General features: G+C 36.2%; 1 protein-coding gene across 2 annotated transcripts in view; it reads left to right on the top strand.

Moving 5' to 3' along the window:
- Window positions 1-26,812, top strand: part of ATP9B (ATPase phospholipid transporting 9B (putative)) — a 152,600-nt gene that overhangs the window by 63,400 nt on the left and 62,388 nt on the right. For both annotated transcript variants that reach the window (XM_066323671.1, XM_066323661.1), the window contains exons 9-11: window positions 5,601-5,681; window positions 12,805-12,880; window positions 19,902-19,978. In XM_066323671.1, coding sequence (XP_066179768.1) covers window positions 5,601-5,681; window positions 12,805-12,880; window positions 19,902-19,978 — 234 coding nt within the window. The remainder of the gene's footprint in view (window positions 1-5,600; window positions 5,682-12,804; window positions 12,881-19,901; window positions 19,979-26,812) is intronic.

Raw genomic sequence — 26,812 nt, 5'->3', positions numbered from 1 at the left:
ACAGCTTTCTGGCTACTGGCAGCCTATGAAAGCCACAAGCTTTCAGGGATGTGCTCTGCTCTTTCTCACACCACTCAGTTATTGGTGCCTGCCAGGTGCTAGACAAGGCTTTGTCTGCATAAGCTGACCTTTCATCCAGAAGTAACTGATGCTGGGTGTAATCCTGCCAACTAAACTAAAATACTTCCAAATTTTTGTACTGTGGGGTTTGATCAAACCACTTACGCTTGGTGGTTCTTCATTGAGCTCATTTTAAATCGCTGCTCCCAGCAAGTCTTAGACTGTTTGCAGTGCTCATATCATGTATCTGCTTTCCTCTTAAGTCCCATCTGTATGTGACTTGCTTTGGTGCAGTCGTAGCCTAATGCACCCAAATGTAAATGGTTTTTGAGGGATTCTCATATCTGTCACAAAAAATGATGCTCAGTGCCCATCACAGAATACTGTTTCCATTCCTGTGGAAAAAGCACATTGGTAATTCTTAGATTTCTGCAAAACCACTTTTACTCAAATGACAGTGACACGCAGGAGTGTCAGTCATGTAAAGAAGCTCTGTGGATAGACAGCTTCAGAGATTGGTATGGAGGTGTAAGCTACCATGAGTATCAAACTAACAAAATAAACAGCATGATGAAATTACTTTACTGTCAGCCTAACATTCATGCTCTATAATATAGTCATAATCGGATGGTGCAGCAGCCCGTCCAGCCGCCGTGTGCAGCAGCGCAGCCCCAGCAGCCATGGGACACCCACTGTGTCCCAGCCCTCCAGCTCACTGTGGAGTTCGGCGTGGCCACGTAGTCCTCGGCTGCCAAGGTTCAATTCCCATGGGCATGTGATGAGCCAGCAGCCCACTGCTTCTCTCAGGCAGAGCCCGTGCCCAGCAGGGCAGCAGGGTGCGGTCCCTGTGGCTCTGCCCTCTCTGCCCCTGGGCTGACGGTTCACGGTGTTACCAGCGAGATCACATTCTTCTGTCTGCTCTGGCCTCCAGAGCCTCATCACACATCCCTGCCACAGCGCTTTCTCCATGTGTTTGTGATGTGCTTTCAAAGCTGAGACTTGCACTTCATCCTTCCGTATTGAATATATTTTTAACACTTGAAAAATATAATTTGTGCAAGTTGAGCATAAAATCGACTATGGACAGTTAGCTCTCGTGTCGGGTAGAATAAACTGTCCATAATTGTCACTCATTTTGATTTCTTTAGTTGTGAAAACATAGTCATTAAGGTTGGAAAATACCTCTAAGATTGTTGAATCTGGTGAACAACTCCACTGTGTTCAACACTAAACTGTGTACCCAAGTGCCACATCTAGGTGCCTTTTGAACACTTCCAGGGATGTTAATTCCACCTCTTCCCTGGACAATCCGTTCCAATGCCTGACCAGCCTTTCTGTGAAGAATTTTCTTTTAAGTTCTAACCTAGCCTCCCCTGGAGCAACCTGGGGCCGTTTCCTCTGCCCCTGTCACTTGTTACCTGGGAGAAGAGACTGATCCCCACCTTGCTACAACCTCCTTTCAGGTAGGAGAGTGAGTATCTTGTGTTGGCATGAGCTATCAGCCGTCTCACCAGAGCAGCACTGTAATCTTACCTACTGTGACACCCAGAACAAACAAACCTGCAGACCTTCAGAGCTTTTCCTAAAGAGCAGATGATACCACCAAGATGATCAATACAGATTTTGTTGTCTTTCTAAAGCACTTAATGTGATCAGAGAATTAAAATTTCAGCAAGTCACTTAATGATGGCTGAGCAGCAAATATGGTAACACCTAGAATAGGTTTCTTGCAGTTTCGTAGTCATAAGTGGGACAATTCTGGCAATACACAAGTTCTGAGGCACTCTTCTCTAGCTTGTGCAATCAGCTGTATTTATTAACAGCAGTGAGGTCACTGTAATTTTCAATAAATGGTGACTTGCTGATTTATATCAGAAGATCCATACAGCAGTAAACAATACCATTTACATTTAATTAGTTTTATTGAACCAAAGGGTAATTTTATTTGCAATGAACTACATGTTATGATTAAGAATGTATTTTAATGATCACTAAGTAAGGTGAACAAATGTTGCCCTTGACCTAATAGAGGAGATTTTTCTATGTTATTGATAACTGTGGTGATTTTTAAATTGTGAAATGCAAAGGAGAACATTTTCATTATTGTACCATCACAAAGTCATTTTCTGACTTGCAGTGTGGAAGAATGAAATGCATTCTTCTCAATTATTATTTTTAAGTATGAGATAATTAAATGCATATAATTTTTTAAGAAAGACTAATCTACTGTTGTATAATATTTTTTTTTTAGATTCAAGTCTTTCATGTATTTTTTTTTAATATACAACTGTTACAATCCCCACTGAAATGTGTTTTTTGTCTTGAGTAAGAAAATAACTGAGGTAATTTTCCCTTACTGCATCCTAAAAGTGATGTAATTTTAGATGTAGAATACTGTTTCCATTGAAGGTATCAGTAGAACTATTTGGCTTCAGTGAATCAGCAGTTCAATATTATTAGCATGAAAATAAGTCTTTACTGAAGCTGAGTTTCACAAATCCCCAATTAGTTTAATCATTAATAAAAAGTAGTTGCCTTTTCTAAAAAGAATAGAATCAAATCCTTTGTTTAAGGTAATTTCCCTTTCCCTTGCTTTTATGTAAAGGAAAGCTATGACATAACCTAACAAGCTATTTTTTTTATTGCCTAGTGAGCAGAAATTATATTTACATGTACTGTTGCTTACAAATCTTGATGTCTCCTTGTTAAAGTCACCCTCACGATTTCTTTCAAGACATTGAGAGGAGAAATGAACAGCTTCAATACTGGAAAAGCAGCATTTGTTGAAGAAACATCTTTGTATTACAGTAATCTTTGCCAGTTGTTGAATGGAGTTTATAGGAAATTTGTCTTCTGTAACTGTATCATTCTTCAAATTTTTCTTTCTTTAACTCATGTCATAAAACCACTGTATTTTATTGGCCTGAGAATAGTGTCTAATTGGAGTACAGAACAGTTTGCTATAGAAAATAAGAATCTTTAATGCTTTTCTTTACCCTAATAATGAAAAAAATACTTCAGGAATCCACAGAGTACAAGCAATATGCTTTTATGTCTTTCTGCTACTCATGAATGAAATGCTGATGGGGTAATACCCCTAGATCTCCCCAAGAGCACTTTTTTAATTTTACAGAAAATCCCCCATGCACTTGTGGAATACTATGCCAGTTCTAGCTTGTGGCATTTCAGAGTAATGCCAATAATGTGCAGATCTCAGTTTTTCACAAAGATAAGTCAGTTTCTTTTGTAGTTGAAATTCAAAAAGGAAAAAAAGGAAAACACAAATTTAGATGTTAAATCAGAAATACAAAAGGGGAAATAAAACATAAAAAGACACCAAAGGAGTATGGTAGATAGAAATTTTTACATTTGAAATGTAACAAAGGACAATATCACAGTAGAAGAAACGAGAAGGTTTAGAAACAAGGAAAATATATTACTGTACAAATGCCAATTCACTTAAAAAAGGAGGATATTTCTACTTCCTTTTATTTTAATTTTGCTTCCCACTAAGATGTTCTTTGAAAAGAGAGAATTTGACGCATTTCACTAGCAGTTTTTATTGTGTATATGAGCATGTGTGTGGTATTAGTTTTCTTCTGTGTTATCCACTGCTGAGAGACTCTTTATTTTTCTTTGCATAATAAAGCACATAATAGCTTAGATTAGCTAAATTGTAGGTGATAACAGATTGGAGAGAAGTGAATGATGAAGATATAGGACACCACCTGTGTATTAGTTTCATATGAATTATTTCTCGTGAACCTGTTGAAAGTAGGTTGGAAGAACAAGGGTGCAATGAATGAACTTCGTGTGATAGACTTCAATAAATGTCTTGTGTTTTAAGATAAAAATAAGTTGTGAGATTCAGTGTTCAGATTTCATTCATGTTTTAAAAAGCATATGAAATAGAAAGTGTGAGTGCTTTTTGCAACACACGTTTTGCAACACATTTGGTTTTTTATGAGAGATTTCTTGTCTGCAGAATATAAACATAATTTATTATTTATAGAGCTACACATATTTAAATGAAAGTAAAACATATTTCATAAATGTACATTAGATTTTAAGAAAACATTCATTTTGATAAGGAAAAGCAAAAATATAGTGATATTAATCAATCATTGTATCAGAGAAATTAAAGGATATAAACATGTTGAGCTTTAAGACATTAACATGGGCAGACAATTGCACCTTTAGTTAATTTTTGTACTGTTCAAATTTTGAAACATAATTGCATTCAAAATTATGGGAAAAAATAATGGCCTACTTTTAAAAGTAGCATTTGAGCCAAGGTGTGGTTATACGTCCATGAAAGAGGCTGTAAAATTAGTTCTGCTTAGGAAGGAAGCATATTCAAGCTGGCATGAAAAGAATACTGTACCCATGTAATTTGGTCCCCAGAGATGGTGTTTGATTAGCCTTTTGCAAGATTCATCTAGTAATAAAGGACGGGGATAACCCAAATAATTAGGTGCTACATAGAGTGAGAAGGTGCACAACCTTGCATTTGATCAGAGGTTAGAATTCTTAGATCGACTGGGACTTGCTATCAAGCATCTGCTCCTCTCCAGAGTAGAAATTGGATTATTGTGTATCCATGCATGAATGCTCAACTCCTTTTGAAATCCCTTTGCTGCTGTTGGTCCTGACCACCTAAAGAGCACCAAAAAGTTACCTTTTGTGATCGAAAAATTCCTTTGTGTCAGAGTTTTAGTCTGTAGTATTTTTTCTATGGAAGGTGGATGTTTTAGAACAATTATTTGATTAAATAATTGTTTCAGAATTTTAAGGTGAACCTCCCTGTGCCTCTAGAGACAGCTCTTAAGATCTAACAAACATCAGATTGATCAGATGTTTTTTTCTTTTGTTTATACTATATTGCCATCTATTTATAGAGGCTGCTACTCTACTGTCTTAGGAGTTTCCTATTCTTCTTAGTTTTAGGGTAGGAAGATTCATGGGTTGTTTGCTGTCATGAATAGCAGTACCACATATATTAGACCAAATTTTATCAGACTAATTTTGATGTATCCCTGAACTTAAACATTTGAATAAACCGGTTGATGTAGTCAGGCTTTCCTGAAGCTGATAGGTTTTTCTCATGAGGTTTTTACAGAGGTGCTACACCACCTTGAATCCATTTAATTGTTTCCTCTTGTGCTCAGTTGGCTTTGTCCATGCTGGAAAAGTAGTTTTTTCCCAGTTTCATTAAAAACCCCAACCTGTCTTCCTCCCTCACTTTATTTTGGAAAGGACAAATATCTGGAAAATATTTTAAGATTGCACTATTAATAATTGAAATGGGACTGTTAAAAGAAAATAAATTAGATAAAATGTCTGACCATATTGTAAATGTGAAACAGTTTAGTGTTTAAACTATCAACACATTTAGGATATCAACTTGAAGCTGATTCCTCTATAGCGAGATGTACTGGAAAAAAACACCATGTTTCTTAGTTGGGTAAAAGTTTTGAGCTTCAAAATATGTGATTGTATTTAAGTTTAAGTAATAGTAAGTACATTATTCTGTTTTACAGGATCTCTTTTCAATCAATGCTTATGTTTATGCTCAGAAGCCACAGCTGGATATCCACAGTTTTGAGGGTACCTTCACACGGGTAAGTAGTCCATGTAAATGCATGTTCTACTTCCCTCTTAAATACCTCAGTCCTACAGGTAGTGTCAGCATCGTATGAGATCCTTCCTTGGCTTTACAGCAGTATTTTTTTCCTATATTCCTGCCACGGCCATGCTTCATACAAAAGATACCCTGTTTAAACATGTATTGCAGAAAACTAATGCATAAGGAATATCTGAAAAAAATCAGAATTGGAGAGTTGAATATTTGTTGGTTGACATAACTTTAATTTTTTAATGTGAAACTCTTTGTGAACAGTGTACTTTGTTTCCAGGCATCTGACCTATTGTTCTTACATGTCAGAAATAGACAAGCTGAATAATAACAGTAACCTGAGAAAATGCATCTGCTAGTTCATAGTGCTATAAAAGTGTGCCTTGTTTAACAGCATTTCTGCTGTACTTCCAAAGTTCAGTTCTCTCAAAAAGTAAAAATAAAACTAAAAGCTACTTATGGAGGCTTTTTATTTAATCTCTTCTCCAGAGATAATTATATTCAAAACTGATTATGATAATAACAATGCAGTAATATCTGTGACTTGTTTCTGTTGTTGTCAAGAGGTGGCCTGCTAAAGTCGAACCTTTAAAAGTGTCCTAATAGGTAGTAATGCCTTTTTATTTTAATAGATTTACAGTTTTGTAGTAGATTGTTAGCAGATATAGTGATTGTTCTGTTAATTTTAGCCAAACTCAGTGGTGTTAGACTCATTCCTCTTAATGGTTTGTTTCTAAAATAATTTGAGAGAATTAACTGCTGGGGAGGTAAAGAGAAGGGTTTTTTACCTGTAACTCAGATTGGTAATAGATTTTGTTCTGTAATTGGAATTCCAGTTCACAATTGTAAATACGCTGGTGAATGGGATATTGCAGTTGCTGGCTCTCAAAGACCAATTTATACCCCTTACATAGTCCATGCTCCCTACAAAGTAAATGTCATTTGTTCACACCTTCTAAAGCAGTAAGCAACAGTGTTTACTTAAACCTTGTATTGATCAGTTGTCCAAATAAAACTTCTATTAATAGCTGTAAATTCATATTATTCCTGTCAGTGGCTAGGTGTATACTTTCCTACATATGTCTTGAACTCTTTGGAATGTTTTTAACAACTCTGGTATAAGTAATTGAGACACTGGGAAATCATCACAATCATTCATGTTGTGGGTTCTGTTTGTACACATCACACAAGCTGTATGATTCAAACATCCCAATATGTGTAAAAAAAGGTACATTTTATGCTTTCAGGATTGCATGAATGGTTTTGGGGGTGTTTCAGTAGCAACGATAGTTTGAACTTCTATGTAAAGCATCTGAGGCCATTGCCCTCAAATTTCGTTCACAGTGAATCACACTAGAGATTTTTCAAAGGTTGTTTTTTGTTAGTGATGTGCCTTCTGCATTGTGAAATGTTGTTTTAGGACACTGGTTTACTGATTTATCTCTCTGCTTTTGCTGTGAGCCCTTGCTTCTTACAATAAATCAGTTCTTGCATCTAATTTCTATTTTATGTTAAAGCAAAAAAAATTAGTGTGCTTAGTGATGCTAATGCATACATTTTTTCTACTTAAGCATTGATGTTCAAAGAATTCCTGCAAGGGTAGGTTGACAGGGTAATAGCACATTGATTTTTCTTTTTTTTCCCCCCATTATGGAGACAGAGTACTAACAATGTAAAAGACAAACTTAGATAATTTCAAAAAGTGTGTGTCCATAAAACAAACCAGAAACTTGGGAGCACAGTGCTGGAGTTTTTAAAAGCGAGCAAGGTCTAAGTACAAATCTGGGCACAAAAAACCTGAGAGCTGACAGAGGATGTCTTTCGCAGAACACCTGCATAATCATGTCAGGAGGCATAAAAACTTTGGTGTACTCTAGTGGTATCTGCCAGCTTCACAAGAATTTGTTTTCCATTGTTCTCCATATATTTTGGTGTGTTACATGCAGTCAGGGCATGAAAGTGAGTGCGTGTCCTTGCATGATCATGTCTGGCCCTTAAATAATGGCAAAAATTAATTCCTTTTCTCCTTTCACATTAACTAGACAGCCTATCAAAAATCAACAGATGAGCTAAATTAGTGTTTTGTGGAAATTTATGAGATAGCTTTATTTGTTCTAAGGGCATCATCCATGTCTTGGCTGAGCTAATTTTTAAATAGTGGTATACAAGGATGTAAGCAGATGTAGCCACTAGAGTTTCTGTCTTGGTTTGAGAGACAGGTGTCTGCTAGGGAAGGGCAGGGCCTTCCTCGGAATGAAGACTTCAAATCCCCTCCCTCCAAATTATCATCATTTAAAAAATTAAAAGGGCTTTCAGGCAGAGGTATGGGGATAGGAGTAACAGTTCTTTACCAGTATATATAACAAGAGTATATATATATATAAGTATATAAGTATATATAACAACAGCTACAGCAATAATAAGCACAGAACCAGGAACCTGGAGGGGCTTTGTTTCACAAGGCCCAGAGCAGTCTGATCTCTTGGGACTGCGATAGTGCCGAGCTGGACCAGTGGAACATCCTGGGCTGGTGGATGAGAGCAGAAGCTCTACAGGGATCACTGGAACGTCAGGGCTGGCCCAGCAGGGCAGGTGGAGGAGCTCAGAATTCCAGGGCACACGAGAAGATTATGGTAGATTTCCCAGGGCTGGACTTTCTGGTGACAGTGAACTCGTCCTGCAGCAAGCAGCAGCCTGGCCTTGTCCTCTCCAATGCGATGCTGAGGGCAAAAGAGCAAAGCTGCCTCCAGCCCTGTCCTTTTCCTGCCCCCAAAACTCACATTATCTCCCCCTCCAAGAGAAACTTCAGAGACCCAAAGAAGTGTAGCCAGATGCTACAGCTCCTCTCCTTTGGCCCCTTTGTTCTGCTTGAGTGCCTATAAGTGCCCAGTAGCTAGTTTCCCAGCAACTTATGGGAAAAATTCTATAAGTAGAAAAGAAACAAATCTAACCCTCAACAGTTTCTCTTCTGTCTGATGTTCCTCTGTAGGCTTGATAAATGAGGGACCTATTTTTTCAATGCTGAAAATCTGTGAAAAGACAATAAAAAGTAACCATACTTCTTAACCCAACTTTTACCAGTTAGAGCCTAGAGTATTCTAGAGCATTAAACCAGTGTGTATTGGCATAGCTAGTATTATTTAACCTTTGCTTACTTCTGTATAGAATCATGGAAAGTCTCTCTTGCTTTTAACCTTGGCTATTTTTTGTTTAAATTTGTGTTTTTCTTTCACTATTCCCTTAAGCATATTTTCCTTTTATTTCTTTTATATTGCTGTCCCTCTGTGCTGAAAAGGATATTTCATTTACTTTGTAAATATATCTTATTTTTTATATTCTAATAGCATTCTTAGAAAATAAATGCCATTGAGTTTGGTTCAACTACTTCAATAATCTTTCTTTTTTCATATGGTACAGGACTATATTGTATAATATATAGAATTTTTTACAATATAGCATCTTGTTAGATGCTTTAAAAAAACCTACCCTGATGAAAAACATGGTGCATGTAGCTGTATTCATTTATGAGTAGAATCCCTGGCCTGACAGTAATTATACAGATGTTTTCTTAGATATGTCTTGCATTTTAGTAGAGAGAACATTAAATCATTTTTTTAATTCATGTTTGCTGTTAAAGAATTACCTGTTTTGAAGCAATGGTTGTGTTCACTTCAGTCTGACTTACTTTTATGTTGCTAATGAAGGGAATGGCATTAAGTTTTGCAAATCTTTTTGACTCCCCTTCCTTTATGCTGGCAGTAACAACTATACAGACAGCTAGGCTAGGGAGCTAATCTGTGTGTGGAACCTAATCTGACCCTGTCCAAAACACATGCTAGTAAAAAGAACATAGCCAGAAAAATTAACTGTGGGGTTGGATTGGGGAAGGAATCTCTTTCAGAGATTCAAGTAAATTAATGTGTATTCCCCTTTCCTACAAAAGTTGATGGGGGTTGTTGTACTGCATCCTGTCATACAGCAACAGAGATAGAAAAGGTCAAATAGTCACTGGTTCACTCAAGGATTAGGTATTTTGTCTCAAAGACCTGTCTTTGTTACTTACAAAAATTTCAAAAAATATATAGCTTTGAAACTTTTTAAATGACTCAAAATTTGTCATGATCCTTGGTCAGCTGCATTGTGCATTCATGAAAGGACTTCATGAAATTAATTATAGAAGGACTGAGAATGGGTTGTATTCAATTTTTATTTCACTGATCATCTTTCCTTTCTCTCTGCACATGCAAGAGCTAGAGACTAATTTCTGAAAAAAAAAACCTTAAAACTGTAAGCAGTTTAAACCTCTATGATCAATGCTGCTCATGGATTAAAAAACTGAGCCTGAATATGAAGCTTGAATATAATACTGAATGGCACTATTCTGGTAATGAACTTAATTCAGAACTCAAAGACCAAGAAACATACAGCTGCCAAATGAAATTCAACCCAGCAGTCCTTAAGTGGAAACTTTGTCAGCTGGACAAAGAAGCCCTTGTATGTCAAATTTCTGCTACAAGAGCAAGTGATGGAGTTCATTTAACCCAAAACATACATTGTTCTGTTAGTGTCAGAAAAATTGCAGAAATTTCTCCCTAAGACACGTCTGGTCTCACTCAGGAATTGCAGTTCTTGTCTTTCCCTGCTTCATCTATCTCTACCATCTCTCCAGAAGTACAAATAAAAATAGAGTGAAACTGCTAAACTCATAACCCTTAAATGCACCTTGTATTTTTCATTTGAGTAACTTATGACAAAAGAAAAAGAAGGTTAAGTCGTCATCTGTTTGGGCATGGAAGGTGTGGTATTTGGGAAATAGAATGAACTGTAGAAGGCTGAAAATGTTAGGTGAGGGTATAAAGACATGAAAGTACCATAATGAAATAAGCAGAAGATAACTGATTGGCCAGACCATTCTGTGGATGAGCATGAATGAAGAGAGAGCTTATTTGATGTTTTGCTATTTTGAATGACCTAAAAGAAGGTATTTCACAAAATCTTGTAGCAATGGGAGACATTGAACAAGTGATTCTTTTCCTGAGCTCATTGTCAGCTCTCCACGAGCATTGCAGGGCTTTTGATTTCTTTTTGTTATATGGAAGAGTTTCACAATTCAGTCTTAAAATCTGCCAGCTGAAGAATAAGGGAAAACAAAGAATTTACCTGGCTTAGTATCCTGCTCTTGACAATAACCACAAGCAGAGTGCTGGGAAGCAGAATACAACTAGAATGAGGATTGGTAGTACCTCCTCAAAAGAGCCATCCATGTCTTAACTCAAGATGTGGGAAATTTCCTGAGTTAGAGCTATTTTCTGTAAGTAACCCACAATGAATTTTCCTTCTCTAAACTTACCCAGTTCACCCTTGAACCTGTGTTGTAACCTTTTAACATTGAAATGAGAGGAAGTTACACAGGTTAAGTGCATTTTTAAGAATGATTGCCTGTTATTTTAGTTTTGCTGACTTTATTTATGACTTCTTTCTCCTTTGGTAAAAATAAGCAGTATCTATCCTCCCTTTTTAGGTGCCTGTTTCATACATGTCTGTCATATTCCCATTAGAAATCAGATTTATTTAGTCATATCTAGTTTGGAAGCTATGTTGACCTCCCTTCCCTTATTGCTCTTTTTAAACATTTTCCAGTTTTTACTTTCTGTTTGGAATAAACACAAGAAATAATCACAGAACCCAAATAATGTGGGAACAATTATAAATCAAACCAAGAATCTAAGCATTAAGATTTAGGAGTATAGCAAATAATTCTTGCAGTACTAATCCTGAGGTAGGAATCAAAAAATAATTCTCCTTTTCCTTAATTTAAAGCTAATCTTATAGAACATTGATGATTCTTCACAGAATCACAGAATATTCTGAATTGTCAAGGGACCCACAAGGACCATCAAGTCCAACTCTAAGTGAGTGGCCCATAATGGGGATTGAAGCCATAACCTCGGCATAATTAACACCATGCCCTAACCAACTGAGTTAATCACAGGATCATCAATATAAGTCTTGTTTAAAAATTTGTGATTTTCTTTTTGGGGCTTATTTCATATCCTCCGTCTCTTACCCTCGTTTTTGACAGCTGGTTCTCCATGCCTTTTAAACAACAATTTTTCCTCACTTAGGAGAGTAAGAACTATAGTTTCCTTGCCATATAGGGATCTCGATCTATGCACAAAAACTTATGTGTTTAGTTGGAGATTTTTATTTTTTTAGAAACAGAAATGTCTATGCAGCTCATCCTGTGCTTGGTGGTTGTTTCAAAATAGAGATGAAAAATGTGCATCTGTTTTGATTATTGACAATATGTAGAATTTATTGTGTACTTTGATAAATAAGTCATTTCCCCTTTCTTGCAAAATGTTTAGCAACAGTCTGTAATTTGATCAAATACACTTGATTATCCTACCTCCTAAAGTTTCCTTTAGTTGTAAACAGCACATTTCACAGCTGCTAATGAGTAACAAATCTGTACATGCTCCAAATTGATTATGAGAGATTGTCTGTTTACAATCTGCAGATCATTATTGCTTGGGAGGAGAGAGGAGAGGAAAAAAAGGGGAAGTTTAAAGTAATTGTGGAAGCAGTTTTCTATTGGAAGTATTTTCCCAAGGAGTATATATTTTGTAAGCATGTGGTAAGATAATACAAGCCTGCATTTCATTTTAGAAGTCTAAATATTATTCCCTGAAGTTTATGTAATGTTTATCAGGTGTAAAATGATGATGACCATAACTTACTGTATGAATTACAGGTTATTTAAATACAGAATAGGATGTTAATTTTGGGAAGTTAGTGTTCGTAACTCACCTTAATTGCACGCTATAACATACTGTTCTGCAGTTTGATACATCTGAGGAAAAGAATATGTTACTTTTAAAATAGTTTTGACTAGTTCTTTTAATATGATTGGATAGAAGTAATAAGAACTTCAAACATTATTTCACTTTGTAGAAAGTTATTTGTGTCCATGTGTGTGCAATGAATGCTATTATACAGTGAGAGGTACAAGGATGCAAACATCCTGTGTCAGTTGTTTAGATGGTTTGACATGGTTCTTAAATTTTTGTGATGGTGATTTACTTATTAGCTGTTCTTACTTTTAACAGGAAGACAGTGATCCTGCAGTTCACGAAAGCCTAAGCATAGAAAATACATTATGGGCAAGCACTGTTGTTGCTTCAGGTAAGTGCTGCAATACAAGCTGCTAATGTATCTAAATACTTCCATGGAAGTGCATCCTTATTTTTCAAAAGCCATTACTATTTCATATTGTAAAATAGTTTTACCTTCCAGACTGTTAAACTGTTGCTTTTCTACCTTCCCATTGGTTTCATCATGCTGCTCAAAATATTTTTATCCATTTTTAATCCTCCTTAATAGCTTTGGGGTTTTTTTAACTTGAATTCTGATCTTTCAGTAGTGCAGCCCCTTGTAGCCCACTAAAATCGCTGACCTTTTTGATTTACTTAAAACATAAAGTTGTAAGGTATTTTGTTCAGCTCACTGTGGATGCTTTTCCATGCTGAAAAGCAAGGGTGGTTTTGCATTTTTCAGGAGTTTTTCTTTCATGTATACTCTGTAATTAATGTCTTCTATTAGGCAAAGTCTTAATCAGAAAGAATAGATGAGTTATAAAGTTATGTACTTTAAAAATACTGGGATCTAAATATTAGTACTATTTCATATATGTCCCAGATATAATAAATGAGTACACAACAATACCTAGATGCTGTATTCAGACTTTAAGCCGTTGTAAATTTGGGAGTTTTAGAGCAGAAATTTATTTTCTTTAATTTTTGCTCTATGTAAGAAAAATCTAAAGAGCTGTGGTTATTCTTTCTGCATGAAGACTGAGAATAAGGAATTGAGAGAGCACGATTTCTGAAGAGAACTAGTATTTAAGATGGGGAGTTTGAACAACTGGGAACAACCAAGAAATAGGAAGAAAGTAAAATTGAGTGTCCAGCTAAATTGTAAAGTTAGTCCGTTCTGTGAAGTCCGTTCTGTCCGTTCTTGCATCACTGAGGGGCCCACTGGAAGGCTGTGGGGAAGAGATGAATTCTGAGGAGGTAACAGAGGAGTGTAGGACTGAGCACTTCTTTCCCTAGTGCTGAAAAAATAGTCATGTTCTTTGATTCTTAGTGTTGATTGGTTTGACTGCACTGGAAAACTGTTTGGCCAAAGGGATGATGCCTAAAGCTGTCCTCAGTTAGGTTTTTAACTTTGGTAGCCAAGATCTTTAACTTTGTATAAAAAGATGCTTCAATACCATGTAAACTTGGTTTGAGTTTCCTTTTCCTCAAATCTATGTATGGAGGAAAACTACACTCAAAGAGTATGCATTTGCAAAGTCAGTCATTCTGAATGAGTACATTTGAATGTTAATTGAAAGCTGTTCATGTTTTCCTTTCCACGATTTTGTTTGGAAGTGTAGCTATTGACTGCTTGGTCTTGATCTGCTATCTAAATTTGGCACCCATAATAATGGAAACTGTGCTCCTTAAAATTTATATCTTAGGATAAGTTTGAGGTTTTTACTTCTGAGGGTCTTGTGGAAGTGTAATTATTTGTGAAGGACTTAAGCTCATTATTAATGGTGGCAGTCGAAAAACACAGGAAAAGATAATTCTCTTGTTGGAACATAGTTTTTTAGCAGTGAAATCAGTGAAATAAGACTTTCAGGCAGACTAAGGGCAAACTCACTCAATAAGGCAGAGTAAAAAATACTGAATGGCTCTTCAAGGCTGTAACCCCTTCTAAAGGGAAAAATAATGTGATCAAGAAATTAAAAATGGTGTCTTGGTCTGCATACAGAAGTTAGCTTGAATTAAGGTACCAGACAAAAATAATTTCTTTCAGTAACTGATTTTATGACATTAGTTATATCTAACCTTTGGCATAGCATTCATTTCACTTACCTCATTTCATGTATTAACTACAATTTAATACCATGGTAATGTGTTTCTCTCATGTGTTTCTCTTTCATTCTCTTGTCCTTTAGGGCAAAAATCCAGATCTTAAGAATTACTCAGGATCTCTGTGGATGTAATTTTAGCATTTGACAGGATTAGCCCTTCAGCAAAAAGTAGGAAATTATTGCTTTCAGTCTATTGCTTATCTAAGAAGGCATTTATAAAGTCTTAGAGGTACACTGTGCATATAGTCATGAGAAAGACTATAAGGTAAAACATCTAGCAAATTGTTAAAATTAAGATGTTCTAGGTCTGGTTGATAACTGATGTATCATTCAGTTGTTTCCATCTCACTTCCAAGTTGAATGTACATAACTAAATTCGAACACTTGATGCTGAGCTATTTAAATTTGCTTGAGATTTTTTTAAAGTAGACTTCATAATTTAATTTCCAAGATTTGTGGCAACTGAAAATCTTAATAAATATGCTGGTCACTGTCTGACTGCATTATAAACACCTATAAGCTGACTTGTTTTAACGTGCCATGGAAGTATATCAAAGGTGGACTCTGCCTACACAAGTTTTCAGGTAACTCTGCATTCCCTCCTCTATTATAATTGGTCACAGCCCTTAACTCTATCTGAAAAATCTAGTGGAAGAATATGCTTGTGCATTGCTTCTACAGACAAGTGACACTAGGATTCCATGAAAACAGAAGAATAAACAGCCCGTAGCATGTGAGAGTCTGCAGTTTTTCTACTCTATAGACAGCTGCCTCACCCACACTCGTATCTGATTGCAGTGTCCTTACTGTCTAGGTTCACAGGTCTGTTACAAACAGGTATTTTTCACCAAAGAAAGTCGATGACATCAGTGTGCAAACCCAATAATTCTACTGCTATTCCACTTTGGTTCAAGAAAGGGGGTTTGAGGCCTGAGTCCAGGTAGTGGGGGGCCCTGCAATATTTCCTGTACAGCTCTTTGTTTACCCTAAGACTCTTCAGTGTGACAGTCTTTAATGCCGTCTGGCTGGGAAGGCTGCTTCCTCCAGTGCTCTCTAAGCAGCCTGGAATCATCTGTTACTACGCTAAGCAAATGTGTGACTCATTGGGACCCTGTTGGACCCTTTCCAACCCCTTGGAGGTTGTTACAAAGTGTTCTGGGTCAACCTTGCAGTCTTATCTTGACATATTACTGTCTGATGGTGTCTGTCTCAGGAGTGGAGACAGAGAGCTATATCACTGATGCCAGGAAAGGAATATGTACCTGAGTTGCAGATACAAAGCCTTATTTATTTTAAATATGATTTTTGTATAGGACATACAGGACGATTTTTGGGTGCGGGGGCTCTCCTCCAAGTGATTAATAGATACTGGAATTTCCTGATACTACTCTGACATATTACAAAAACTACATTGTGTCAGGTAGGATAGCCCACTATCTCCAGGGTAGATGCCATTGCTATTTGTCAAGGTGATACAGAGGGTCAAGGTTAGGCTGGGAAAAGTGTTTGGGGAATTATGTGGGGAAATACCTCAGAAAACTTGAGCTCTGGTTGCTGATGCCATGACAGTTCTAGAAGAGAGAGACCACAAATCAATTATTTTGCGGATCAGTAACAGTAAATTTAAGTGTGTAAAGGTTTCAAGAAATCTTATCAACTGCATCTTGAATGCAGATTACCAAAGCTCATGAAAATATCAGAATACTACAATAATGGATTCTACAGAAAATAAAAGCACCTATTGCTAGAGCAGAAGAAGTGACAAGAAAAGTATTTGTATAATTTAAGACCTTTTATCTTCTTCATGAATTTTGGGAACCAAAAAATTGATTCAACAAAATTGTGTAATTCCAAACAATGCAAAAGTAAACTATTCCATGTCATTTATTATATCAAAATATAATGTTCAGGAGAGTGAGATTACTCAAATTTGTACATTTGAAAGACATTTACTTTCCTTAGATTTAGTAGGTCTCTTTACCCCTTAGAATAACAATGAGCCAAATGGGGAGTGGGGGGGGAAATCCATTTTACCACAACTAATATATAACTAGTTTCAAAACTGATAGTTTAGATATCTAAATGGAGATTCCTACTGATACCCAATCTGCAGGGTCTTCTGCCCTTTGCTGTAAAGCTCTGACAGAGATCTGGTGACTGCCTGTATGATGTTATCCTAACCCTAAAAAGGACAAAGATTAATGTGCCTGGATCACACTGGAAGCGTCTGGCAGGGATGGAAATCAAACCCCTTTCTTTCAAGTCCAAAGCATGCAGTCATCCTTTTGTTCTTCTTTAATAAGTGAGATAGGAAAAAATATTCTGACTTTTCCACTTACAGGCAGCATTCTAGCAGGTTTTTAAAAAGTTGCAGTAAGGCACAGAGTCTCTGTCATTCTTAATGTCTGTATTGTCACTGTGGAATTAATAACAGTGCCTGAAGGAAAGGGAATTTTGGTTAGTGAGAACTTGCGAAACTGCTGTCCCTGGAGAAACACCTCTAAATATAAGCAAATTACTTAAACCACTCTGTATTCTGAAAACATCTTAGTTTATCTTTGATTAAATTACTTAACTTTCAGATCATCTGTGCTTGTGGCATCAATGACTCTGGTGTTTGTGTTTATTGAAAGCTTTGGTAGGTTTCATTTCAGAAAGGGAGAGAGGAAAATTAGTAGCTAAATTTTAAAAAGCCTCAAAAGGTCCACTACAGTATGGGCTTTAGCTTTTTGTTCTTCACTTGTGGTAATGCTCAGTATGGTTCACATGCTGAACACGATAATGCAGCTTTCTGAGAAACCTGCTGAGATACCTCTTAAGAGAAGGTTTGTATTAATGAAATTGCATCATAATTCTGGCAGATGTCAGTCTTGTGAAGTCACTTTAGGTAAAATCAGAACAATTTTATATAACTGCACAGCTGTCAAAAGCAGTATTTTCTGCCAACTCCTACCTAGAACTTCAATTAATTTGAGCCCACCCTAGTTTTTATATGGTTCATGTATGGGAGATAACAGAATTGACATGATCACACACAGGGTTCAGAGTATGTCTGACTATCACAAATCTGCTTTTTTTTGTTTTGTTTTGTTTTTTTTCCTAGGCCCACATTTGTTCTAGTGGTATCTCCTAACTTCTGTCCCCCTCATTAACCTCTCTGCCTGTACCTATGAGTGATTGCCCAGTGTACAAAACCCAGTTTGCAGAGGCCCCATGCATAAAAATACGTTTGTTGTTGCTTTTAAATAAGCTGAGGTTTACAGTACAGCTGTGCTTTCAGAAATCCCAGATTGGATTCAGTTCATGTTACTGGACACCAGAACTGTCCCTGGTGCAAACACTGTGGGAGAGCAGTGAAACTAGGAATGGAGTTCCCTACACCAATGTACTTCAGATCTAAGGAACAGTTAGTTACCACTGATACTGTGCTAATGCCAGAAAGTTTAAAATCTAAGATCAACAACTTGTTATAAACAGCAGTTTAGTCAGATCTAACCAAAATTGTGCTCGAAGTTCAGTAGTCAGAATGGAATTTATCTGACTTTTACCTTTGAAACTAACTTTTAGGAGCAAAATATGAGACAAGTAGGACAGGTAGTTTTTCTGAGCTGCAGCAGCCTAGTCATGCAAAACTTTGTAGAAACATGCCATCTGGAATGTAGAGCCCTCCCCAGCTTCTACTGAACTAAATACCTATGAAGGCAGATGTTGCTGTAGTGTGCAGGAGGAGATTCCCTACAGCATATTGTCCAATACATTCTCACTATTGGACAGAGGTCAGCTCAGGATCACTCCAAAATAAAGTGCCTCAGAGGGGTATGTGGACATTGGTTAAAGACAATAGAAAGAGTTCAGAAGTTATGTATTAGAGACTATTGGAGGAATTTTGGGGTGGCCTGGTCATTGATCATTGGATGTGAGCCAATTGTACTATGCGTCACTTGTTTGACTTAGGTCTTTGGGGGTTTTGGTCAGTTTTTTTGGTTGTTTTTGCTTTTTTTCTCATTGCAGTATTTATAATCATGAATATTATCACAAGTATTACTAGTATTGTTGTTATGTTTTACTTTGTTTCAATCATTAAACCATTCTTATCTCAGCCCATAAATTATGATGGGGGTGTTTTTGGACAGGAGGGATTGGTTGGTTGGCTGTTTTTGTTTTCTTTTAAATTTTTTTTCCTTATTCTCCTTGGCATCCTATTGTTGATGCTCTGGGGAGGAAGTGAGTGAGCAGCTGCACAAAACTTAGCTGCGTGGGATTAAACCAGAATGCATTTTTATTTTTGAGTAAATGCAGACATCTTTAATGCAAACATCTTTCACTATCATATTTTTTTCTGTTTGGGTGCTCCTTCAATTTTTAGAAGAAAAACTGAAGAGGACCTGTTGTACTGACCTGTTGCACTGCTAGACTAGTGGTAGCAGATCTTATTTGTGGTTGTAATTGCGAAAGACAAATTAAGTTAATGTCAGAAAAATATGTAATACTTCTACTTTTTTTAAAGTTTTCTGAGCAGGGAGTTTTTGAAAGTTATGTTTATTTTTTCTTTCTAGCATAGTGACCACCAAAAGTATCATGTTATTGCTTGTACTGCCATAAAGCCATTTCAGGTCACTTAATGAAGTATTAGAAATAAAGGGAGGTTTTTATGCTAGAAAGTGTTATGTGATATATTAATAAAAGAATAAAATTTTGTTTAAAATAAAAATTTATTTAATGATGCTGAAGCAAAATTTTCCCATACCATAGTGTAAAAACTGACTAAAAGATAATTCAAATGAAAATATAGTTTTAAAATTAAAATGTTTATAAGCTTATGAAGAGAATATTTCTGTATAACAGTCTATCAAAGTAATTAATTTGCTGAACCAGATTTTACATCATTATAGGTGGCAGAGTTAGCAGGCAATTATGTGTGATGTGTTCAGCACGAGTTTACTCACTTTCTTATTCCCTGTGCAATCATTTATGGTATCCTAACTTCTGAAAACAGTTGGATGACATTTTAAGTTCAAATACGAGTTTCTAACCATTTTCATTGGAAGTATTGTTTCCATAAAAAAAGAAGCAAAGCATGTTATCATCTTTATGGATGTTCATTGCAGAAGTTAAAATGATTCTTCATTTTACATTCTGAAAAACAGCACCCCACAGTGTTTTGCTTAAATACTGGGGGTATTTCATACAATTGATTTGTTTAAGGAACTAAATCAGTGCAAGTTTTAATTTGAGAGAATTTTCTCTCATTTACTTGACACCTCTGGATTTTTGTTTGTTTTTCAGGAACTGTAATTGGTGTTGTTATTTACACAGGCAAGGAAACACGAAGCGTAATGAACACATCCAATCCAAAAAATAAGGTAAGTTAGTCTTACTCTGGAATTGCCTGATTCTGTTCTGAAAAAAACTTACAAATAGATGTGCCTAAACCCAGATATCTAGAAGTTTTTACTGTGATGTGTTTCATATGTTGCTGCCTTGAATTTTGGAACAAGAAGTGAATTCTGCTCCAGTCTCCTTTTGAAAGTAAAATTTTTCTTCCTTTAGCTAGGAGTGTTACAGGTAGTAATGGGGGCATTTGTCTTAGAAGTATCAATGTTCATCTTCAGACCTTTTCAATTCTGTCTCACAGCTAAATATTAATTTTCACTGCTTCCAGATTATTTTGCTGTAAAATATTTGGCTAAAGGTACACAGTGGTTTTAAGGAGTGTTTCTAACAGATTGCTGTAGTTTATTCAGGCTACCAGTGGTGGTAGAACAAGGTAACTGATGTTCCAGTCAGTACCCAGAACACTCTTTCAGGGATTTTTGCAAGCAATTAAAATATTTTCAAGAGATTTTCCTCTTGAGAAGATACCAGAAGTTTCAATGCTTCTCTCTGTACAAGATTCTTTCAGTTCTAAACAAAGCAAATAGCTCTTCACTTAATCAGTAATGTTTCTAATGTAAGTTGGGGAGCACTCTCAATTTTAAAGAAATAAAACTTCAACTGTGGGCTGTACCTTACAACCCAAACCTATGTTTAGTAAGGAGATAATTATATTAAGAAAGGAAAAAAATATTGCAAGAGGTTTAGGAAAAAAGTCAACTGTGACAGGTTGCCATTTTCACGCCATTCATAAAAAGTTGCTCTGAGTAGGAACATCAAGAGTGAAACGATAATACAAATTGCTTGAAGCAGTTATTGCTGTCCCCTGAGTGTATTGATTTGTGATAAAGAGATGCTTTTAAATGTCTCATTGACAGAGACAGGTGATATGTACCATTACCAGGATTAAGATGGCCTTTTATTATTTTAATCTTTGTATCATGCATTTTCAAATAATAGAGTAAAATGGAACCAGAATGTTTGCGGTGTATGGTTATTTTCCCTTCTACCTGATACAAAGATAAGCCTTTTAGTAACAGAATCTTTTTCTTGTGAATTCTGAACAACTTCTGACTAATAAATAATTCTCACACGTGTTTAAAATGAAATTATTTAATGTAATAAACTGATAGGGAAGTATGCATGAGTATAACATGCATTATGTAAATTCATCAGATTCTGTGGATGTATTAGGCTTAGAGTAAATGTTAAATGTTTTGTATGTGACTATTTCAACAATAGTATTGGCATGGAGATTTTGTCTCTGGACTGAACAGCCATGTTTAAAACAGTAACCAACATTTAACCTGGCCAGTAAGGATGAATCTAGAAACTGAAAACAGGAAAACACTTACAGCTCTCACAGCTGAGTAAGTGATAAAATGGAGTACTGCGCTGTAAAAAATAGTTGTCATAATTTCTAAGATGTAGTTTTAGCTGTACCTTTCTGTGGAGTCTGCATCTTACTATCTCTTTATCTTCCACTGTGGGATGAGATTGGTTTGCACACTTCTGTGTGATAAGACACTTGCTGTCTGTAGGTGATACTTTGTGCTCGCTAGCCATGCAGAAGGTAGTCAAACAGTACTCAGTTCATTTCTCTTCCTTCTACTTGGGAATCTTCTGTTTTCTCAACAGAAGCTTGACAATAATGGTTACATGTTAGGTAGGGTATGTGGCATTGGGACTCAAAAGGAGGTAGTCTAAAATAGCCTTTGAGAGCAGAAGATATATTGCACTTGAGAGATTAAAGATTTGAACATTAAAAAAAGACATTTGCATCCAACTTGCTGAAACAAAATTAAAATTGATCAATTGTGCTGTTGCTGCAAACTTGAGAGGAAGTAAGTCTGCAGCCTTTTCTGCTTTAGGAAAGAATTGTTTAAAATACTGTTTGAAACTAATTCTAAATGGCACATTGTCTCTCTCTGCTGGTCTTTGAAAACAAATACAAATAACATTTTAGAGATTTTCCTGTACAATGTGTTGATACACTCTCATTGGAACATAGTTCAGTGATGCTTGTGTCTTCTTTCTCTGGGAGAAGGCAAATACTGAGGTCTATGATTCCCAAATTACACTGTCAAACTGAAACTCATATGTCCAGAAATAAGCAAGAAATACATAGGCCTGACTCTTTTATCAGTCTTCTCTTCATTGAAATACAGATAAGTGCTACAGTTGTATTTTTTGCTGGAGAATAATATTACTGCTGTACTTCATACTATAAATTTGTTTTTTCTAATGGTAGATTTTTAGTTTTCCTTCTTAAGGGTAGATGCTTTTTGAATTAACCAATATTAATATTTAGAGATGCACACCTGCTCTATAAACACTCAGCAAAAGACTAAAACTGAAATAAGTTTAGGGAAACTTGCATAAGAAAAATTGTCAAATTTATGTACCTGTTCAAGCATGGGATTTATTTGTATGTTAAACTTAGAAGGATTTATTATGTTTGCTGAAGTATTTAGTCATTCAAGGAACAATTTTCTTAACTTAAAGTCAACACTTACTTGTTTTATTACAATTGTAAAAATTGTTTCATTGCCTAAGGATGCAGACACAGTCTGAAAACACAAAGATAGACAGCATAGAATTTTCTTAATGGATCAATTCAGTATGTCTTTAATTCCAACAATATAAAGAAAAATTATTTCTGGAAAGGTTTAATTTCAGTCTAAAATGATATATGTTCTGTGCTTCAGATAAATGTGGAAATGGTAACATCAACATTATAGTGTAATGACTCTCTGCATTTTACCTCATTGGCAGTCACATCAGCTTACTCAGGAATGCAGTTCCAGCCTTTAAAGAAAAAAAAAATCAGATTGAATTGTGCTCCTCACAATGCTGTAATCAGTAATCAATCCTATTTGGATAGATATTCTTAAACCTTGGCTTTCTGGATGAAGTTGGACTTGTCAATGCTAAAGGTCATTTATAGGTGTTAATTAACCAAGAGGGAAATTAACAAACTTAGGTTATTTATTTATTTATTTTATCTGGCATTTTGCAGTGTTCTCATTCATATCTATTTAAAATGCAGAAGAGTTTTTCGTTATCTAAATTCAGAGTTGCTTTTGCAGTTTTGGTCTTCATAGAAAGCAAGACTGTTAGTGCAGCCCTTCTGGAAGTGTGACTTCTTTCCACCAATGGAAACAGATTTTGTGGTTGAAGTTAAAAAACCACAGTATCCTTCATGGGAGCTGGAAATAAATTCAACAGAATGTATTTTGTGTACGAAGATTGAAACATTAAAATTACTTGGACTTTGCAATATATATACACCCCAAATGTACACCGTAATGCATCAAAATTAGTACAAATTATCATAAATGAAACTCCGGAGAAATCAGTAGCCTCTCTAAAGGAGCTACAACATGTAATCTGCCTAGTGTGCTTCAGATTAGTATAAAAATAATTTCAATGTTGCTAATCCTTACAAGCGACATTGAAAACACGTTTTTTCCCCCCTTATTTTATGGAATTCTACATCTGCTGTTAAATTTTAACATCAGAAGTAAAACTTCATAGTAACCATTTAGTGTTCATCAAAATAGTAATATCGTTTTTACCCTAATTCTTAACTAGCCTGGAAGCTAACTACTCTCGAGGTTCCTGCTTTTGTTACTTGTTTGCTGTTTTGATTAGGTTTTTTTTTAACAAATGAAAATCTCTAAAGGGTGGTTGCTTCTTTTCTTTTTGTCTGCATATGTTGCCCTTGGTGATTTGAAAACAACCTTGCTATTCTGATAAACTGAGACAAAATAATTTTGCCCTCCTTCCAATTCTTCATTTGGAGTGAAATGGAGTGGCTGGAGCAGATTCATATGTTCCCAGAAACTGATGCCACTTCACCAATTTCCCTGTTGAGCATAGCTTTTTCAGTACTCACAATATATGCTTCTTCTGCCTTGACACATTGTCTTAAATGTTATTAAATTAGGTTGTCCAACATCTTGTTAGTGGCATTTGTAAGCCATATCTGTTCTACTCCAAAGGCTTCACATTTCTAAGTCCAGTTTGCATTTCTGCTCAGGGCTTCATAAGGCCATTGACTTCTTCCTGCTGCTACATTGTTATACAAAAGCCCAGTGATTTCACTTGCATATTTTTTACTAAATTTGTAATTCGATGTTCATAGTCTGAGAAGAATGGCTTTCTCTGGCTGTCTGTCTGAAGGGTCAGGGTAAGAGTAGAACAGTGAAAACTGTTACTCTTCATGGCAAATGTTAAAGATTTCTGAGAAAAATGTTTATGCAGCACTTTTTATTGGAGTATAGCCTGCTGTAGTTAATCCTCATAAAAACTTCTTTTTGTATTGGATAAAATTGAGAAGGCTGTCACGTAGAGGTATTACATAGTCCCCATACTTAGTTTGTCCCCTGACACGGAGCTTCTGTCCAAGAAAGTGCTTAACTACCAGCTTCCCTTGAAGTATGAGAATCCCTCTCTTGGTATACGGGAGAATTCGTGGGATCAGGCCACAGGGAAATACATATAATGTAGTGTTCTTGATGCTTTTCTCTCCATGTGCTGTCATCTATGAGCAAAGGAAGGAGAGTAGCATATTGAAAAGCCTAGAGTATCTCAGCAAGAAGGATGGAACAGTGTAAGGAGGAAGACAAAAGGTATTTTTCTTTAAAACTTTGGAAAGAAAGGGCTAAATGGCAGAGGAGGCACCTTCATTGTTTCAAAGGTAGGAATGTTGATGCTTGGAAACAGTCAGCAGTGTTTTGGCAAACCAAAGAAAAGAATTTGTGTGTCCTTTACTCTGAGACAGAGAGAGTATCTACCTACTATAATTATCTTTAACACCATTAATTGAAACAGCAAGTGTCAAAGTGGGAATTTCAATCCTTAGATGACTAGTATGGAAAAAGCATAATTTCACATAAAGGAGCTGAGGTTTTCCATTTTCTTTGATATATATAAAACTGGAAGAATGCTAGATTTATACCATGACTTAAGATAATAAGAAAACTGTAAGACTGAAAGCCTTGATTGACTTGCTGGAGTGTATTTGCAGACAGAAATCACTTCATGCAAACAGTCTGTTGTGCTGGGGGGGGTTGGTACACTTATGTATTTTATTTACAGCATGCTGCTGCTTTTCAGAGACTTGGTGGGGCCCTTTTATCCACATTAGCAACGTTTTTCAAGTAGTGATGTATATATTTTTATTTTCTTCTTTACATTGTTCTCCTCAAAATAAATAAAATGATAGTACTACAAATGGGAAGCTGAGACATGAGAGATAAAAGAGGTGGGGTGGGGGAAAAGCGGAAGAGCCATAAAAGAAATAGGAACTGTGAGTGGTCAGTTTAAAGTATACAGCTTCATTTGTCATCCAAGCTAGCTGAATGTTTCACAGTACTCTTAGGTTTCAAAATCTACTAATTTTGTGTTTATGTACACATGCTGTGTGTGGGGTGGTGTGCATATGATGCCTGTAGCCTTAAAGTTGATCCTAATATATTTTCTTTGGCATCTCAAAAACATGAGATCCTCACTTATCTACTCTGCTGTTATGTCCCTGAGCTACAGAAGTTGTTCCATGATGTGGCCTGCTATCAATTCACAAGTTAAAGTTACAGAATAACCTATGCCCTAACTTCTTATTTGTTCTGAAACCAGCAATTAAACATATCATGCAATTGATATATCAAGGCACGTGATAGGTCTTTTCTGGCTGCATGTACGTTGTGTGATCCGCTGTGTTGCTGTGTGGTGCTGGAGGCACTCAGCCTGAATGCTGCACAAGGACCAGACTGAAGAGGTTGGCTGTGCTGTGGTACCTGCTGCTTGGGAAATGGATGTTGAATCACTGTCCTCTTGCAGTTGGTGCCACTTTCTGTTTACAATCCAACTGCAAGGCAAAGTATGTGCAACAATACAGAGTTTAGTTGTAATCTTTGCTATACAACAATTCACAGAATAAGCAAGGGAATGGCTCTGGTGGTGAGAGAGAATTCTCACTGTACTTTGGGTAAACTTCTGAGTTTACTGCATATTTTAGAGTTCATGCCAAACTTTCCCACTGATTTTGCAAAGCCAAAATTTATTCACAGTTGCAGAGTTCCTACAATGTTAAATTCATTCCCTGTTACAAGGCTATAGAAGGATAAAATTTGATATATGCCAGAACGTGAATGATGAGCTACAAGCCATGTCTGACTTGGAGTCTTAAATTCTTATGATTTTCATCAAGAATGTTAGTTGATATTCTGTGATCTCTCTCTTCCTATTTAAGAGACTCCCATTAAAACGTTGCTTGGATTTTGTCATCTTAGTATTTTTAGAACATGTATAGGTTAGAATTTGTCTCAGTAGTTCGATGTCATTTCACACTGGTGTTTAAGGAAGGATCATTGGTGAAGTATACCATTTTTGAAGTACTCTATTAATCTATTAAAATGAACCTCACAAAATAGTCAGAACAATTCTTAAAATGGATAGCTATTATGGAATAGCCACAGCCTGCTATTCAGCTTATTCACCAGAAATTACATGTATATTACCTGTTGCAGTCTAGGCTAAAATGAATGATTTGTGGTAAAATAAAGAAAAAAGAAATCATAGGAAATGTCATTCTGCAAGAGACAGTGGAAAAGGGAGATTCCCTCCACATTTGGCTTGTGTGGAAGAAATATCCCAGTAAGCTCTCAAAGTGGCAGAAGACCCTGATGGCTTTTCCTCTCAGCTGCTGCCTCCACTGCTGCCAATCAGCTGAGGGAGTTTGCTTTTACCTTTACATTGCTCCTTAAGGCTTTGTTGCTATTCAGAATTTAATCATGCCCTTGGCAAAATGCAGCTGCTGG

Source organism: Sylvia atricapilla, chromosome 1 (genome assembly GCF_009819655.1).
Source record: "Sylvia atricapilla isolate bSylAtr1 chromosome 1, bSylAtr1.pri, whole genome shotgun sequence".
NCBI lineage: Eukaryota > Metazoa > Chordata > Aves > Passeriformes > Sylviidae > Sylvia > Sylvia atricapilla.
This window is presented reverse-complemented; position numbering and strand designations above follow the sequence as displayed.